The sequence below is a fragment of the Xiphophorus hellerii genome, chromosome 22 (assembly GCF_003331165.1).
Source record: "Xiphophorus hellerii strain 12219 chromosome 22, Xiphophorus_hellerii-4.1, whole genome shotgun sequence".
NCBI lineage: Eukaryota > Metazoa > Chordata > Actinopteri > Cyprinodontiformes > Poeciliidae > Xiphophorus > Xiphophorus hellerii.
Genome location: NC_045693.1, coordinates 26,784,229 through 26,802,824, shown reverse-complemented (window position 1 = coordinate 26,802,824; position 18,596 = coordinate 26,784,229). Strand labels below are relative to the sequence as shown.

General features: G+C 41.5%; 1 protein-coding gene across 2 annotated transcripts; it reads left to right on the top strand.

Moving 5' to 3' along the window:
* Positions 1-265: 265 nt before the first annotated feature.
* ndst2a (N-deacetylase/N-sulfotransferase (heparan glucosaminyl) 2a) lies at positions 266-16,757 on the top strand. Of its 2 annotated transcripts, XM_032553330.1 has the most exons (15): positions 266-413; positions 3,226-3,276; positions 3,424-4,920; positions 6,061-6,148; positions 6,284-6,438; positions 7,485-7,670; positions 9,054-9,182; positions 10,103-10,285; positions 10,388-10,484; positions 10,567-10,690; positions 10,872-11,046; positions 11,582-11,752; positions 11,927-12,036; positions 13,653-13,755; positions 14,294-16,757. In XM_032553330.1, the coding sequence occupies exons 3-15, from the start codon at positions 3,850-3,852 to the stop codon at positions 14,411-14,413; spliced, it is 2,712 nt and encodes a 903-aa protein (XP_032409221.1). In that variant the 5' UTR covers positions 266-413; positions 3,226-3,276; positions 3,424-3,849; the 3' UTR covers positions 14,414-16,757. The 2 variants fall into 2 exon arrangements, with proteins under 2 accessions (XP_032409221.1, XP_032409222.1); XM_032553331.1 differs by lacking the exon at positions 3,226-3,276.
* Positions 16,758-18,596: the final 1,839 nt, after the last annotated feature.

The window sequence follows — 18,596 nt, the reverse complement described above, 5'->3', positions numbered from 1 at the left end:
AAAAAACCCCCCATATTTACATATATAAATATATGTAAAACATATATAAATATATATGCGATTTTCCTGAACTCTTGGATCCACATCAGCAACCTGTTGTTCTGATGTCTGTGGAAGCGTGTGCATGATAAGTTTACACAGACGTTTGAGTTTAAAGAGGATTTTTCCAATCCGCAGAGGGTCAGAGATGAACGTCTGCGAGGAGCTGGTAGTGACCCAGAGCAGCTGGTGAACAGGTTCTGCTCTCTCCACTCCCCCTTCCTGGTTCCCAGCTTGGTTCAGTCCGGGCTGCTATCATAAACAAGATGGCTGCTTGAGTGTTGACGCGCCGAAGTTGAGTTTTATCTCGAATTGCAGACCTAAACCACATCTTCTCCTTCAACCAAATTGCTCCCCGATGCGACAAAATCCCGGTAAGTGAAAATTAGCCCCGGTTTTTCTCTCTGAGGTGGGAACGTGTGAATGTTGCCTCCATTAGCCATCTGTGGCTACCGTAGCCTGCAGCTAGCTGGCTCTCTGCCTGCTGGTGAACACTGGGGGTTTTACTGGGAGGGATTCCTCCCAGCTGGACTGCTTGTTTGTGTGGAAAGAGAGGGAAGAGGAAGGATGACGTGTTCATAGGGTCATTTGTAGATGACAAGAAGCAGGTTTGAGGATCCACCATTGATGCTCGGAACTAACATTAGCAGCTGAAAGCTAAGATGTTGGCAGGGGTCCGTTGAAAGACCGGAGTGCGGCGGCTGGTCAGGGTTTTCTGTCCCCGTCATGTGACCGCGCTGTTACCGGCTTCTGTCAGCAGCATCCTCTGCTGACAGAACGCTGGTTGGTGCCACGACCCCCAGGCGCTGTGAGGAAGCCCGTCATCATCAGCAGCAGCTGAGGGTTATACCTTTAATTGTTGCTTAGTGAAAGAATCCAGACAATCAGACAATCCAGTCTGATGTCATTGTCTGTGGTGGGAACTAAGATGGGGTTTTTTTTAGACCACAACTAACCTCTGCTGACTTCTCCCTTCTGTAGTTTTACTTCTTTCACTTTCCCCTTTCAGAGCTCAACACAGGCCTCTGTCCTCCTGTCACACCATCCCTCTGCTTCCCCTCCATCTCTACACCTATCAACGTCCCTTCACCTCCAGTTGACTACTCCATATTTCCACTGTCCTTCCCTCACGCAGGTCTGAACCATCTAAGCCCTGACTAACCTGAGCTGAACCTGAACATCTAGATTTGGTTCCTGGAGCTTTTGTTTTTGTCTCCTGACATTAGGATAGATCTCACTCTTTATTAGACACTTATCTCCACTAGCTCCACATGACAAGATGCACTACTGAAAAACAGGGAAATATTTGAAGTCATGACACGGTCTAGTTAAAGGTTTTTGCTTCAGGTCATTTATTTATAACTCAGCAGCACGTGTTTCTGCAGAGAACCCACTGTCTCATGTCGTCTTGAATCTGCTCGAATACACGTAGAAGTAAAAGATTCACATTTCCAGACCGCTGTCTTCTTATTTGTATAGAGCGTCACAAAAACACATCGTTGGTCTGCAAGGGTCAATTGGAATTAAATCCTAAAATACCATATCAATACTAAACGTGTTGCCGCAGCACAGACACACCAGTCTGATAGTTGGATAACTTTCACCCTTTTTTTATTTACGATTTATCTCTGCTCTGACAAGCAGTTTTCAAGGTTTTGTTTAAAACAGTACTGGATTTCCCATTTCTAATCTTAGTGTAAAACCACTTGGTTATCAGAACCAGACGGCTTGCTTTGCTTCCTGTCCACAGTGTCTTCCCAATGCTTTGACACATCAGCGTTGTCGATGGCGAGCTGATGGTCAGTGGCGTCGATATGAATGAGAAAACCCTGAGGTCCAGCAACATCACAATGAACAGAGTGTTATATAAATATGGTATATAGATGTGTGGGCAAGGTGTCTGATGTGGAGGTGAGCTGCTGCTGCCAAGGGTGACACCAGGTGTTTGGTTTAGGGGGAAATGACCTTTTCACACAGAAGCAGGTTGGTTTAGATTTCTAACTTTCCCTTAAAGGGGGCGGTATTATGCATAGTCAGCTTTTTTTATTTATTTATAGCTTTACATCATGTTATAATGTTATTCCCTCGTCATAAACATCTCTGGAGTGTTGCTTGGATCCTGTCATGCATGTTTGAGAAATCTTTTAATCTCCATGGCAACCACTGAGAACTGCCTAAACACTTGCTCTCACTGAGCTCTTCCTTTTCCTCCTCTGAGCTGCAGTCCCCAGACCGAGCCTCCACCTCACAGAGCAGCCCCCCCAACCCCCACTCGGATCCTTCAGACTAGCCAGCAGCAATTAGCGAACACCCGGTGGAACTGTGCGTCCGCTGAGCTGCTAAGAACAGCTGAAAGCGACACCATGGAAGCATTGTTGTGACGATGTGCTGAAGGGGGAGTGTCGGAAATGGTTTCCACCTTTCTTAAGGAGACAGAGGCCCAATTTCAAGGTGTCAGATACAGTTTTAATGCAAAGTCAAATTTATTTTAAGTCATGTTTGACATATACAGTACTTTTATAACAACTGAACATTACATGGTTACTTCATTGTGCTATAAAACAGTGTGCCTAAATGCAAAGTCTTTTCAAAGCTGCTTTGTGTAGTTACTGTTTGTTTATCAATGCTATTTAGTTTGAAAGCCTCAAGTGTGACAAAAAAAAAAAAAGAGTAAATCTGTTATTTCCGAAAACCGTCTTCTTGCCCACCTGAGCTGTGTATCTGAGCAGCTCCTCCAGTGTCACCATGCTCCTCTGCTTCACTGATTATTGCTCTGCTTGCTGTCAGTTTATTTTACATTTACTGATTTGGTGGCTTCTGAAGGCAGGTGAGTTGCTTGATACACATTTTTTTGTTTCACACATTTCTTTTAATGTTTGTAAGAAAAGTCATCCTTCTCCCTCCTGGTCACAGCTGTGCTCCACTTACTGTGGGTCTCCCACACCACAGACTAGTAAATACATGGAGATTTGTGGCTTTGTGAATGTTATAAACAGTCTTTTAAGGCACTTAAAGACTGCTTTGTTATTTTTGTATGAAGCTGTTGTTTATTGGATTTAACTGAACTTCGACGTACCTAGCTGAAAACAAGTTGAAGATTTTCGTTTGTTTATAATAAAAAATGAAATTCAGAGAGTTTGACTGTTCTTAAATTGACTAAATTTAACATCATGTTTCATATTGCAGAGGCTTTTGCAACCGACATCCATTGAGTTCTGGACATACGATGTTGTCCCGGTGAGAAACCAGTAGAACTGTTCATATGTTGTCAGAATTATGCAGAATACAGTCCGTGTAAGAAATCAGCAATGCTGATCTAAATCTCACTCTGCTTCATGTTTTCTTTGCTTCTTTGTCCTTTTTTTTTTTTGCTTTGTTCCAAAGTGTCTTGGATGTCATGGACGAGTGGCCGGAGAGAGTCAAAGCCCGAAATCCAGAGCAGCTACACTGAGATTCCTCCAAACAGAAGACATCATGGCGATGAGAATAGTTCAGACGTAGGCCGTCAGCTCAGCAGAAACCCATCTGAACAGACATCAGATAGTTTTACTGAGGCCCTGATATCAGTTTCTTTGTAGCAATCTGAGTGTTTTTGCACGTCAGAGCTAAACAAAAAGCAAGTAATGAATGATGCTGGCCATGGTGACTTAGTGTAAATGGCTATTAATCAGCACAGCTCAGTGACAGTATTCACTGCTCAATCTTCCTGCCCCACTCAGTTCTCCTCTCGCTCCCTCTCCCCGCCGCTGCCCTTGTCCGTTTGGATTCGCTGCCACCTTCTGACCTGTCCGCCCTCCTTCCCACATCACCATGGCCGCTGGTCTGGGGATTTTGAAGCTGCTGCGAGGGGTCCGCCAGCTGGAGCTTCACCGCCTGATTCTGGCATTGATAGTCTTCTGCCTGCTCTCCATGGCGTTCTTGGCTTATTACGTCTCCAACAGCCCCAAAATCAAGGACTCACCACCTTTACCCTTCAGTGATTGTGGTGGAGGTGGGGGGACGCTGCTGGGAATGGGTACTGGGGCCGACGGTGGCGAGACGGGAGGACAGAGGTCCCCTCTCTTCCTTCCGGTGCGCCAGGGGCGACTCCAGGAGGTCAAGACGATTGACAATTCCAGGACAGAGCCAGTGGTTCTGGTGTTTGTGGAGAGCATCTATTCCCAACTGGGCCAAGAGATCGTTGCCATCTTAGAATCGAGCCGCTTCCACTACCGCACAGAGATCGCTCCTGCTAAGAGTGAGATGCCCACGCTGACGGAGCACGACCGTGGACGATACGCCTTGATCATCTATGAAAACGTGCTGAAATATGTCAACCTCGATGCGTGGAACCGAGACTTGCTGGACAAGTACTGTGCTGAGTACGGAGTGGGCGTCATTGGTTTCTTCAAAGCAACTGAGAACTCGCTTCATAGTGCACAACTCAAAGGTTTCCCCCTCTTTCTACACTCGCACCTCGGACTCAGGGACTACCGTATAAACCCCAGCGCTCCGCTGCTTTACATCACCAAGCCCAACCAGGTGGAGCAGGGCTCTTTGCCGGGGGATGATTGGACGATTTTCCTGTCTAACCACTCTACATATGAACCAGTTCTTTTAGCCACCCCTAAGTCCTCAGATCCCCTGGCACATTTTGGACCCGGCCCCTTGCAGGCCCTCTATTCCACCGTGGTGCAGGACCTGGGGCTCCACGACGGCATCCAGAGAGTTCTCTTTGGAAATAATCTCAATTACTGGCTTCATAAGCTGGTGTTTGTAGACGCCATCGGCTACCTGACGGGGAAAAGACTGTGTTTGTCATTGGACCGCCACATCCTGGTGGACGTGGATGATATATTTGTGGGCAAGGAGGGGACTCGTATGAAGGTGTCTGATGTAGAGGTGAGCCATTTTCCCTGCACTGCATATTGTCACGCTGATGTTCTGTTCTTTTATCTCGAAAATGTGACTAATAGTCTAATAGATTTAGCTGTATAAATGAAGATTAAAGGATATTTCATAATATTTCAATTAGATTTTTTTCTAAAAGGATATTGAAACGTTTTTATTATTTTGGGGTGTTTCTTGAAACTGCCATTCTGTGTTGACTAGGGAAGCAACACAGAATTGACTTAATCGACTTAATTAATTGTCAATTAACGCTTTATTAGATTAAAATTACTTCCAATCGATTAACTAATAACTTCCACTTGGACCTAAGATTTACTCATCAATCAATAACTTGCATCCCTAACGTTGACAGTTGCCATTGCTGATTCTTTCCTCAACTTCATGTGTGTCAAATCTGTATTGCCAAGACCTTGATGGAATAAGAAAATAGATGCTAGTTGAGTCAGGTTTGCATTGATTGTGGCTTTTGTGGCTCTTTTTATGGTGAGTGAGTTTTTTTTTTCTGTATTAGGTTTCAGTTTTAGAAGATCAGTGTTACTAGCTCTGATTGGTTCCCCAGAATCCGCTCCATGTCAGCTTTATGAAAAAGAATTTCAGTTCTCCAGCTGTCTGTTGCATGTCAACTCACTTTAACATGCCACGGCGGCTCTGCGCAGGAAACCAGTGTAACAGCAGCAACTGCTGGCAAATACACCAAGCTCCATTTCTCGCTGTGTCCTTGCTTTGCTCTGACAACAAAGAATCGGTTGCACTTCCCCTTTTCTTCCCCCTCACATGCTGCTCTTGAACCTAGCAGTGATTTGGCAGCTACCTCTGTCAGCAGGTCTGACTGACGATTTTCAAAAATATCGCTGTTGGCATCAGTTTTGTTCAGAAAAAAAGTTGTAAATGTGTCTGAATCTTCAGCCAATGTGACTGAAGCGTTCCTGAAAAAAAAAGAAGAAAGAAAACAACTCTCAAATGTACTTTTATTGAAATGAGGTCAAATGTCAAGAAGGTACAATGATAAAGATGTTGGCTTCCAGTTTTCCTCATCTGTAAATGGTGCTTATTAGAAACGTATTTCTATAATAAACCTTTGTTTCTCACAAGTTATTTGGACTTTGCTTAGTTTACTCTGGTTTTTCGCAGGCCTTGCTGAACACTCAAAATAAGCTAGGAGCGCTGGTTCCTAATTTCACCTTCAATCTGGGATTTTCCGGAAAATTCTACCACACAGGTACTAAACGTTGTAAGATTAAATCAATCTTTTTCCTCTTTAAAGATTTATGTCGCTCTGAGTTTTGTAGAATCCAACTGCGAGTTGGAGGAGACTATTAATTTTTTGTTGTTGTTGCTCTGCGGGCGTTTCCAGGCACCGATGAGGAGGACCAGGGAGACGACATGCTGCTGCAGCACAGGAAGGACTTCTGGTGGTTCCCTCACATGTGGAGCCACATGCAGCCTCACCTCTTTCACAATGTCAGCGTCCTGGCTGAGCAAATGAAGCTCAACAGGATCTTTGCTCAGGTAACAGGAGACTCGGATGGAGGTTGTTTGTTGAAGGAACTGTTCAGTAACGGAGAAACGCCGGGAAATGTTGGGCCTTTTCACCTCTTTTCTCTTAGCCTGATTTGTTGCGTTGAAGAACACTAATAAGCTGAATGTGAGAGTTAAGGGTTTGCGTTGTTGCGTTGAAGAACACTAATAAGCTGAATGTGAGAGTTAAGGGTTTCCTCCCCCCCAACAACCTTTCCTGACATTTAGAGAAGATTCTATGCATATTTGGCTGATGACAACGACCTGATACCGTAACGCTCCATGTTCTGGTCCACGCTTTCAATTAGTTTTTGAACAGAAGTTCTGAATAAACCACTTCACTTCTCGAAGCATTGCAGCTTTACACACTTATCATTCCCATGCGTTAGTCTCTCCTATTTGTATGATCAAAGATAGAGTAAAAGTTTTACGGATCCAAAAACTGTAGCAACAAATTTAGAACAAAAAATCTAAATATGTGCAAGTCCACAAGTTTCATTTTTAGCTTCACCTGATTCAAGTTCTGTAAAAAAAAAAAAAAATCTTCTATTTTCTCGCCTTTTGTATAAAATGTATTTGTCAAAAGAATAATCAGCAGATTCTTTGCATCCTTTTGCTACAAATGATCAAGCACACTCTAAAGGAATGCTTTGTCGTTGCATTTTAGGCTACAAAATTGTCATTTTCATATTTGAAAATAGGATGTGAATTATTTGATCAATTTTAATGGATTTCTAATATTGTGAAAAAAATTACTTAAATGAAAAATCTGCAGAATGCAGATTTTTTAAAAATGTATTAATTGTGAGAATAGTCAATAGAATAATTGATTAGTAAAGTAATCATTAGTGGCAGTCCTGGTAAAGTCAGAGCAGTATGTTGCTGTTAACAGAACTCTCCCACTAAAGTTCTCCACCCTCCTTCCAGGACAAACTAAACGGTTTACCGGATGTGTTGCATTTAATCTAATGTCTTACTTAGACATTATTCTTCTGAGGAGGAGCACTGAGACGTTTGGGTTTTGCTGCCCTCTGCAGGAGCATGGAATCCCAACAGATATGGGCTACGCAGTGGCTCCGCACCACTCCGGGGTCTACCCTGTCCACACCCAGCTGTATGAGGCCTGGAAGTCTGTGTGGGGAATCCAGGTGACCAGCACTGAAGAGTACCCTCACCTGAGGCCAGCGAGGTACCGCCGGGGCTTCATCCACAACGGAATCAAGGTAGAGAACCCAGTGAGCTCTCTACTGGGTTCGGCTCACAGCCAGCTGCAGATTCTGCTGCTGACTTTCTGTTGGATCCGACCGATAGAGATGAGGATCTCTCAGTGTTTCGTGATTCGATTGCGAAATTTAGTGTCACAGTGCAATTCAGAAGCTGATTTCTTTTCAAACGGTCCTGAGATTCTGTCCAAATGATGCGACTGACAAGTGAAAAAGACATTTAAACCAAATCTTTACAGTTTTGGTACAGATTTGGTACTAATGGTTCAATTTCATTAGTTTATGTTTGAATAAAAATAGCTTTTTTTCATAAATGATGTAACTTAATTTACCAGTATTAAGTTAGCTTAGCTTTTTCTTGAATTAAAAATGCATACGACGGGTGAGACGGCCTTCTGCAGTGGCCGCATGATAAGGGATTATCAGTGGACGTCACATTACGTCAGCAGCCACTTTACTGTCCATGTCGCCTGCAGAAAGCAAGCACTCTTATATATCTCTGACTACTAAAACTGTTTACAATTAGGTTCATAAACTTATTCAGAACAGACAGCCAGCGCAGACCGTTTGTCTTTGCGTGGCAACTTTGTGGCATTTGCAGAGGTTTTCTTCCTCTTTCAGCCTGCTACACTTTTCATTTCTGATGGCTTAGTTTACCACATGCCTTGATGGCTGCAGCTGCATCTTCATTTTCCTGCTAATTGTTACCAACGTAGGAAGAAATTGTTGGATTTTGTTTGTCCTTTGCACACTAAATACAAATTCAGTTTTTAAGAAAACCTATATGTCAGGATACCCCTACTCCAGGGCCCTTGCTTACCACAGATAGGTTTGAGGGACTCATTGAACAAAATTGCTTTAATATTCAAAATAAGTAATGCCCGACTACTGAAGTTTGAGGCGTTTTCTCTCGTTGTTTATCCACTCATATGCGTGCAATGAGTATGGATCATTAATGGATCACTAATGTCAATTTGACAGCATAACTTATTATAATAGGCTGACAACATGCTAGCTCATGTTAAAACAGCAGGGTACTTGTGGGTAACCATGCGCACACATCTGCTGCAAATAATTCCTCTGTGCTCACAAATACAAGCGGCAAAGATGGAGGTTTTTAACTCGATTTCTGATTAGTCGATTCAGAATTCCCAGGACCCATAAATTGGGATTCTGAATTTTTTTTTTTCTGCACTGTAACTGGCTGCACAGACAGGTTGATCACAGATCTCGGATAACCGACAGTGATCTAGTCAGTTTCATTCCACCCACTTGTATACAATTCCCTTCACTTGTCAACGGTCGTATTGTTCCGTCTTAAAGCTTTAATGAAGTCAGAGGAGCAAAGAGGTGAACTGATGAAGCTTCTCCTTCATTCTCTAGGTGTTGCCCAGGCAGACCTGTGGCCTCTTCACACACACCATCTTCTACAACGAATACCCTGGAGGCTCCAAGGAGCTGGATAAGAGCATCCGAGGAGGAGAACTCTTCCTCACCGTTCTCCTAAACCCTGTAAGTCAACTCCTCCCTCATATATATGCTGCGCCGCAGAGCTGCTTGAGTTCACATCAGTAGTAACTCCTGCCACACTGCAGATGGGTCTGTAGACTCTGTCTACAAATGCATCAGCCAGGCAATACATGAACAGCATGAATGCTACAGGCTCTGTAGCGTGGGTCATGTCAAGACAACTGGGGTCAGTCTCAGCCGCGCAGATTCCCAGGAAATATCTCACACTGCTTGATGTGTTTTGATGATGTGTTCGGTACACTATACTGGAACTGGATTCATTTATTCTGACTGCAGATTCTGTAAAACTCTAGTAGTCTTTGAAGGGGGAGGGGCTTTTGAAATGAGGTCCAGGTCGAAAACTACACCACCTAGGATGTAGACTCGGTTTGATTGGGGAGCAAAGCTGCAACATTTGTACCATTTCCAATGCTACAAATGGTGTGGTTCTCTATCACCATGCATTGTGTCAAACAAATAACCTTCATCTTTCTTCCAAGAACTGAAGGAAACGAGTCGAACGAAATGCATCTTCCTTCCTCACAAACTGGAAACACAAATGGAGTGGCATCAGAGTTTAGTGGTTGTAGGATTTCTCTCCTTGATAAAAGACCACCGGTCATTTCTCTGGTCATTTAGTGCTAGGCTATCGTGTTTGCTTTGGTTCTATTTAGGACACTTAAACATGGACAGAATTCTTCTCCACTAAAGAACGACGGTTCTATAGAATACCGTGTCATTTGTGAAGCTTTTACACAAATGAAACTCTTCAACTCTAAAAGTTCTTACTTTGTCTTTTTGTTCTTGAGACCTTGATTGGACACCATATCTGGACAGAATTGCTATCGTAGGAATGATTGCTTTTTCAACCCTCCCAGTTTCCCACGTGACCGATCCACTTATTCTCTGTCCACGCAATGCAGATCAGCATCTTCATGACTCACCTGTCCAACTATGGAAATGATCGTCTGGGCCTGTACACCTTTGAATCTCTGGTGAAGTTTGTCCAGTGCTGGACCAACCTCAGGCTGCAGACCCTGCCTCCCGTTCAGCTGGCAGAAAAATATTTCCAGATCTTCCCAGAAGAAAGAAACCCACTCTGGCAGGTACAGTTTTGAGAAAAGTAAACAGAAATAGTAATTAAAAAAAAAACAAAACATGTATTTGACATTTCCACTGAATTTAAAGCAAACAATTTATTTTTTTAGAACCCGTGTCACGACAAAAGACACAAAGACATCTGGTCCAAAGAGAAAACCTGTGACAGACTTCCTAAATTCCTTATTATTGGACCACAGAAAACAGGTAGCCCTCCTCATCTCCATTTTCAGTCATTTTTCCTCTTTAGCCTTTTGAATCTCATCATCGTTATGTTTTCTCCATCCAGGCACTACAGCACTTCACTCATTCCTGAGCCTCCACCCAGCCATCACTGGCTCCTTCCCCAGCACCACCACCTTTGAAGAGATCCAGTTCTTCAGTGGAGTCAATTATGACAACGGGATCGACTGGTAGATCTCATCAGCACGTGCTTTACTCCACCTTTAGATTCTCTCTGTCCCAGACAAGAAATTCAATATTGCAATATTCAACATTACAATCACAGAATTGCATATTCCAAATACAATGCAGCCTTAATGGTCATGGATTTGAATGATTTTGTTTTTGTCTTTTTTTTAAAATTTCTTTTAGGTACATGGAGTTCTTCCCATTCCCATCCAACGTCAGCGCAGACTTCATGTTTGAAAAAAGTGCCAATTACTTTGACTCAGAAATGGCCCCCAAACGAGCAGCAGCGCTGTTACCCAGAGCCAAAGTCCTGGCTGTGCTCATCAACCCGACTGACAGAGCATACTCCTGGTACCAGGTACGATAGCCCGATGGACCCATGGACAGCTTTAAACTTGACTCTTCTTTTTTCTTTTAGTAAAAATCTGTAAGATTTGGAGCGCATTAGTTGAGCTCACCTCAGTCAGGACTTTGTAGAAGCAAAGTTTCTTTGCAAAAAAAAGCTACAAGTATTTTGGGGTCTCTCTAGGGCTCCAACAAATGAATAATCGGCCAACTATCATGATGATTAATTTAAAAAAAATTTTTTTGGCCCATTTTGCAGATTTTTCTTTTTATACAATGTTAGAAATGCATTGAAAATGCAAATAAATAAAAAATTATCTTCCTTTTCAAATAGAAAAATAATGACTTTATTGCCTAAAATGTAATTCTGTAGCATTCCTTTAGTAAGTCTAGTCGTATATGAACGTGGTGTCTTTCAGTTTTATATGATGGGATTTGAATTTTGAACTTTTGAAACAAGAATCTGTTCTGCCTTGAGTTGCACATATAATCCATACTAGCTTGCAGGAGGTTTCAGTTAGATTTTTTCTTGTTGTTTGTGACTCCAGCACCAGAGAGCCCACCAAGACCCGGCGGCTCTCAACAACACCTTCCACGCAGTGGTGACCGCAGCCCGCTCGGCCCCCAGAGCCTTGCTAGTTCTGCAGAAACGGTGCCTTTTTCCGGGGGCCTACGCCTCTCATTTGGAGCGATGGCTGCAGTATTACCAACCCAGCCAGGTGAAACTGAATTATTATTACAACAACAATCATATAAAACAATGTTGAGGATTTCCCCTGTAACTCTTGTTGAAGATGAATTAGTTTCTCTCTCCAGTTTTAAATCTGAAATCTTCCCTCCAGATTGACTTTGCTCTCCTAGAATCCTCTGACTGTTTCTGTTCCTCCGCTCAGCTGCACGTTGTGGACGGGGCCGTGCTGCGCTCCAATCCTGTCCTGGTGATGGAGGGAATTCAGAGATTTCTTGGCATTACTCCCATCTTCAACTACACACAGGCTCTAATGTAATGCAACACACACACATCCAAGCTGCAACCAAGCAGTTTTTAGAACCCTACAGAGTTTAAGGGAAACTCAAACTTACTGAAATGAACTTTTTGTGTAAATGTAGAGCAGTGCAGTCGGATTAGTGTTGTGTTGTTAATGTTTTTGAGACTTGTGAACCTTCTTGTAATATGTTAATGATCTTGTCTCTTTCTGTTTTAATACACAAAATCATTTAAAGGTAAGTAAAGAATGGCTCCAATAAGGTTTGTAATAGTTTCTTGTTGGAAGCTACCCAGCTAGCATAGCGGTCTCATCAGGTCACCAATTAACCCATTCTAAGCTTCTGAGACAACTCAGAAATCCAATGTTTCTCTCATCATTGAACGCATCAATGCAAGAGGACGTACAAAATGTATTCAAATATCTTGAAACTAAGAGATTTAGTTAATAAAAAAATATCTATTAGTTATTTTAAAAGCTACAAAGAGATTATTTCCAATTATTTTACAAAATGTTTTGTCTTAAGCTCAAGTGACAGAATGAACATGATTTCAAGGAATTAAGACTCCATCCTGTGGAGGGCATCAATGGTGGTGTTCTGGCCCGTTGTTGGGTCTGCAATCCTCCCCACATTGAACCAAACTGAAGTAATTTAATGACAACCTGCGCACTCTCAGGTGATTTCTCCACAGTATTCTAATGTGTTTCATGAGCCGGAAGCCAAAAATTATGTAAAAAATCAACAAATACCTGAAATTGTTCAAACTGTGGAGCCTGAATCTATAACCTATGAAAGTTTTATCTTTTTGAATTTCCATGATTTTCGAATGTTTTGGAAAGGGTCTGTGTATATATAGATAACTGGAACTGGAACTCAGTTCAGCAGCAAAGAGTTAAATAAGGACTAATGTCAGCCTCGTAATCACTGCATAAAAATATTGATAATACCCGGTCTGACAGTTTTACTAATAAAACTACAGGACTTGTGATAAACAATATTGTTGTTTTGAGACCATTTTGAAGCAGCGTAGTGGCAGTGGCACGGTAACCCTAACACATTCTCAATGAGTAATAAACATGTAACACTGGAGACATTTTAAATATTCAAAATAAACAAAACAGAAATGACAAATAAAATGAATTATGAAGTCTCTATAAACAAAACTATCCTTCAAAAAAAGGGTCAGTTTAGACAAAAGCACCAGACTGAAGAGTTCATCCAGAGAGAAAAGAGAAAAATGATAAATATACGCAAATGGAAAATGTTGAGCTGGTTTGAATTTATCAATTGATTTATTGCTGTAATTGTGACAGACCAAATATAAATAATTAATGACCAGTCAGAGCAGGAAAGCTAAGATATTAATACAGAACAAGAAATACATTATTTTCTCCATTACTCTGCAAAGGAATTACATTTCATCAGTTATTAAAAGGTATGCTTGTTTTGGTCGTAATCAAATCTATTGATCGATTAAACCAAAAACAGGTTCCTGGATTCAAGGTCTGAGTTCAAAGCTCAGATTCTGGTTCTTTGTGGAGGGTCTGGTTCTGTTTCACGTTGAGGGGACTCCAGTGTCCCTCCAGTGAAAGGTGTGCTGCACCTTAATAATGACTGACTGTTTGTCTGCAGGTATGACGATGGTAAAGGTTTCTGGTGTCAGCGAGTGGAAGGAGCCCGGTCCAAATGCCTCGGGAAGAGCAAAGGCAGGAAGTATCCAGAGATGAGTTCTGAGGTACATCAACGCCTCCGTTACAGCAGCACTAGTTTACCACTAAATATGAAATGTTAGCGAGTTAAGCTGATTACATTATTTAAAAACTGGCAACATTTAATATTGTCGCCTTTCTAAAATAATCTTCTGTCATTCTTTGTACATTTCTTGTTGTTGTTGTTGTCAAAATCACTTTTGGCAAAATTGAATTTTTATACAGCTGATGTTGGAGGTTTAACAAAACCTTTATGAGCAGCAATTGGATTGAAAACAACTTAAAATAGTTGTTGATGCTTTCTGTAGAATATTGGGGTCTCGTTTAAATGTGCAGAAAAAAGTCAATCCTATAAAGAATTGCAATTTCTAGTTCTGGGAATTCTAAATTGATTCGAAATACTCAAATATCGATTTATTTATTTTTTTAAATGCGTTGAAGTTGTTTGTCTTTCCCGCTTGTATTTCCGAGTGTACTGCATGTCACGTTGAGCGTCCATTCAAATCACTAGACACTGAAAGACATATCTAATCTCTAGTTTGTGTGTGTGTGTGTTCTCTCCAGTCACGTGCCTTTCTAACAGAGTACTACCGTGACCACAACATGGAGCTGGTGCGCCTGCTGAACCGGCTGGGCCAACCACTGCCGTCCTGGCTTCATCAAGAACTCCAGAACTCCCGCTGAAGCCGAGGGCCTCTCGTCACACGGAGTCTGTTCTCCAGAAAACTGCTCCCAACACTTCTTACCAAGCTACTTTCAGAGCTTCTTTTCCCAGGACTCCTGATGAAATGGGGTCGGGGGGTAGAGGAAAAAGGGGTAGCTCCATGAACACTCTCTTGTTCTGTGGCCGACCTCGGTCTGCGGCGCAGGACACATCAGCTGAGAATCAAAGATCCAAGGGACTCGAGCTTTAAAGACAAATGAGTCAGTGACTGAAGACTGAAACCGTGGGGTACCTGTATGGTGTAACACAGGGGGTTAGCATGCACAGGCATACTGATGCTCCCACAGAATGGCGTTGAAGGTTAGAGGTCAGACAGGTTGAAGCAAACATGCTGGTCCTCATCCACATCTCTCTCTCTAAAACACCAGTTCTACTTGATAATCAGTCTGCAGGGCTCCAACTGTGGACTCAAACTAAAGGCTCTGCAGGGATCTAATAAAATAAGAAACCAAGCTACACACACACACACACACATTAACTGGCCAACACCTGAAAACAAGCTGTAGTTTCTTTCGGATTTGATCAGATTAGAACAGTTCGGTATGCGTGGCATCAGTGTTGTGATGGATTTCCATCCCTATAATCAGCATCTTGGACTCTTCATGCTCGGTGTCATCACAGCAGATACACAGGGAGGCTAACGAATATATGGGTTTGGGCCGGTTCAGAAGCGTTGCCGGTGCTGCTGGAGCTCCAGTTCTTCCCAGCTCCACCAGTGAAGCTCTGAACTCCAGCAGCAACATTCAGATCTCTCAGCACCAACTCTGCTCTGCTGGGCCAGAGGAAACAACCACTTTCATTAGAGACTGGAGTTGGACCAACAACCAATTCTTATTTTTATGAACAGCATGTTTAATAAAAAAAAAAATCGACCTGCCAAAAAAAAAAAAAAAAACCACGTAAGAAAAACAATTAAAAAGTGGATTGAGCTGTTGGACAGCATGGGTCTGTTATCGCTTATCTTGCTGCTGTTTTGTTGTAGTTCGCAGCATCAACTTACGCCTCAACACTTTCAGGTTAAACACCTGCCTGACGCCGTGTTGAAGTTCTGTTCGCAGCTCTGTTTATATAAGCTGGTCAGAGATGGGAAGTGTTGGGTCATTTTAAGGAGCGCTCACTAAGTCAAATTGGTGAGAGCAGCGCATCTGGAACAGAACCAGCACCCTGATGCGCTAGGTCAGGTGTCGCAGAAAATGTTCAAAACCTCTGGCTTGTCGAGCCTAATCAGACCTCAAAATATTCGGCATTTACAGCGTCAATTTCCTCATCGTCGCCATCTTGACTAAATCCGCATACATGCGCAAATTGCGCATACAGACATTTATTTTTTTTGTTTGTTTGTTTTAGCAAGAGTGGCTGCACCCCGTTCTAAATCTGTGTACTAATATGGTAAAGCCTAGGTCAGTAAAAAAAAACAAAAAAACAAAGAGACTGAATAAAAACAAAAACATCCAGCAGGCTGTAACATCTGGTGGCCCATAAAAAAGTACCACTGGTCAGTATAAAATCACGTCTGCCTTCTGACGACTGAGTAAGAGTGCAGCTCTGGTCCAGGACGTGCCCACTGTTACAGGAGCTTTTTATTGCTGTGGAAATGACTGTTACTGTGAATTCTTCAGTTTAACCTTTTTTTTTGTTTGTTGCCTTTTATTTCATTGTTTTGTTTTAGTTGATCTTGCTTTGAGAAAATACACCACAAAATTTAGAAGATTTGCGTCCCCGAAAAATACAGATGTAGCAGGTCGAAACACAGACCAATATGTAGCTCACATAGTACAACTAAAGGATAATGTTCCCTTTTTTTCCTTTTCTTTTGCATTTTAGAGTACAGAAACTCCCTTTTTGAAATGGTTTTTATTGCTTTACGGGTGTTTGGTTCTGAACTTGCATTTCCCTGGACCAGAGCTGTTGAAATCTGGTGTGTGGAAAATAAAAAGCCTTTTCCTGGAAGCTCATTTTCTTGACTTTAATGCCAAATGTTAAAAAGTTAAGGAAATAAGCGGAAATGTGACGACACTGGTTCAAAACTCAACAAGGTCATCAGGCACTTCAGCTGTTATCCTATGTATGTTTCATGCATGTGGATGGAGAATACAGGTGACAGAGTTCTAATGGAACGGGTTCTTTCCACTCGGTCCTCATGTTTTGATGGGATTTCCTTTGATGAGGTAAAGCCTTTGAGATGATATAGGAAGCATTTATTATTTATTAAAGGAATCACCTTTTCTTAGCATATAACAAACTTATCTGCCTCCTGTCATGGCAGCTATGTTTCCTGAGACGGTAATAAAAACTCTGCAGCGAGCTGGTGTCAGTTTTTACTTTGAATGAAGAAAACGCACCACCAAGACGGAAAACACAATTCAGCATTTCTCAAATGTCATTTAACAGACCGTACATTTACCACACAACGGTTCAAAGACTGATTCAAAGCTGCTGTTTTCTTCTTTTCAGTTTTTGTATTGATGTAAAAAAAAAAAAAAAAGGAAAAAAGATAACACTGTTTAATAAAATTTGAGAGAGGAGACAGAGGTTTTGTTTTCTTGGCTCATTTATGAGGTTCAACAGAAAACCGAACAACTGCAGTAAATGTAGCTCGTTTATTTTAGCAGACGATACTTGTGACACTCCACAGTATTTGAATGTGGGTTATTAACTACACACAGGTTCATTAATCAATAACCTACATATAATACATACAAGCCAGTTTACATATTAGGCAAAGAACAAAATAATTTTTAAAAGAAGGTTTTTTCTATTGAGGTAAGGAAAAACAATACAAACTACGTGACCCTGTAATTGTGATTTCATAAGTGCTTTCTAGCCACACCTGTTCTTAAATTATTAAAAAAATTTTTTTTACCTGTTCTTAAATATGAAACGCCTGACAGAGAAGCACATGCTGGTACACACTCCAGACCACGGGGTGGCGGTAATGCATTTCGTTGTTTGCCAACAGCCAAAACACATCAAAGAAGATGAGAATCAAAAAACGATCATTAAGCAAAGAAAGGGACGGCAATAACAAAGGCAGCTGGGATTATAGGATTCTAAAGAGAGTGGGCAGATGAGAAATTTAGAAATATTGTACATAACAGCTCATAATAAACTCATAATATATAATAAATGCCAATATTGTGGAGCCAATGAGACAATAGAACATATTATTTTAATTTGTAGAAAATGTGACATAGAAAGGAGGATTAATGCTGAAAGTTCAGACAGTAAAAGTATTCACATTTTGGATTTGAATTGAATAACACAATATTATCATATTTGTATGAATCAAGACTTTATTTAAGGTTTTGTAAGCTCTAGTGGCCTTTATTTGAAAGGAAAGAGGTTAATGAGAGAAGGAAAACATGGCTGCTTTGGTGATCAGATTGTTTCTGCTGTTCTTCAAGTAGCGCTGTCTTTTTCTTATCCAATATTCTCAAGTCAGGCAAAAAGTCTCATTTCAATGCGTTCTTCAGCTATTTCAGCAAGACTGTCAAGAGATCCCATTCCTAGAAAAAGACTAAAAGAATACCCCAACAACTAGCACTTACAGAAATCAAGTGAGTGCCTCTGTTAAGGTCATCTTTTTGCCTAATGTTGTTTGTTTGCAGTTTCTTCTTGTTGATGATAAACTTCCAACCAAGATAACCCAAAAGAGAAGCACTTATGATATAAGTTGACATCCACAATGGATGTTTTCTGTTGTTTCTTGATGACGATAAAGTCACAGATTACGATAACCCCAAAAGAAGCACTTGGACATTAGAAGCATCATTTGAGGTTGTCCAAAAGTGACTGGGTCAAAAACACAACTTGAATGTTCACAGCAGATTTGTTCCAATTTTAATTGCCCCAACATGAAGAACTTTAAGGTCGTGTGAAGACTTTCAAGGTTCAGTAAAAGTGAGCTGGTCAAAATCGCTTTTTCCATAGCCACAGATGAATTTGTCACATTTGTACTACCTCAACATGGAGCACTTTCTGACTATATTCAAGACTGTGCTCATGTCAAGGTAATAGAAGTGATAATGCAATGGCTTCTTCAAGCTTGGAAACACGGCTGTAATAAAATGATGTTTGCAGTAAGAAACAACAAGAATACCCCAACAATTAGCACTTACTGTGTACAGAAACCAAGTCAGTGCA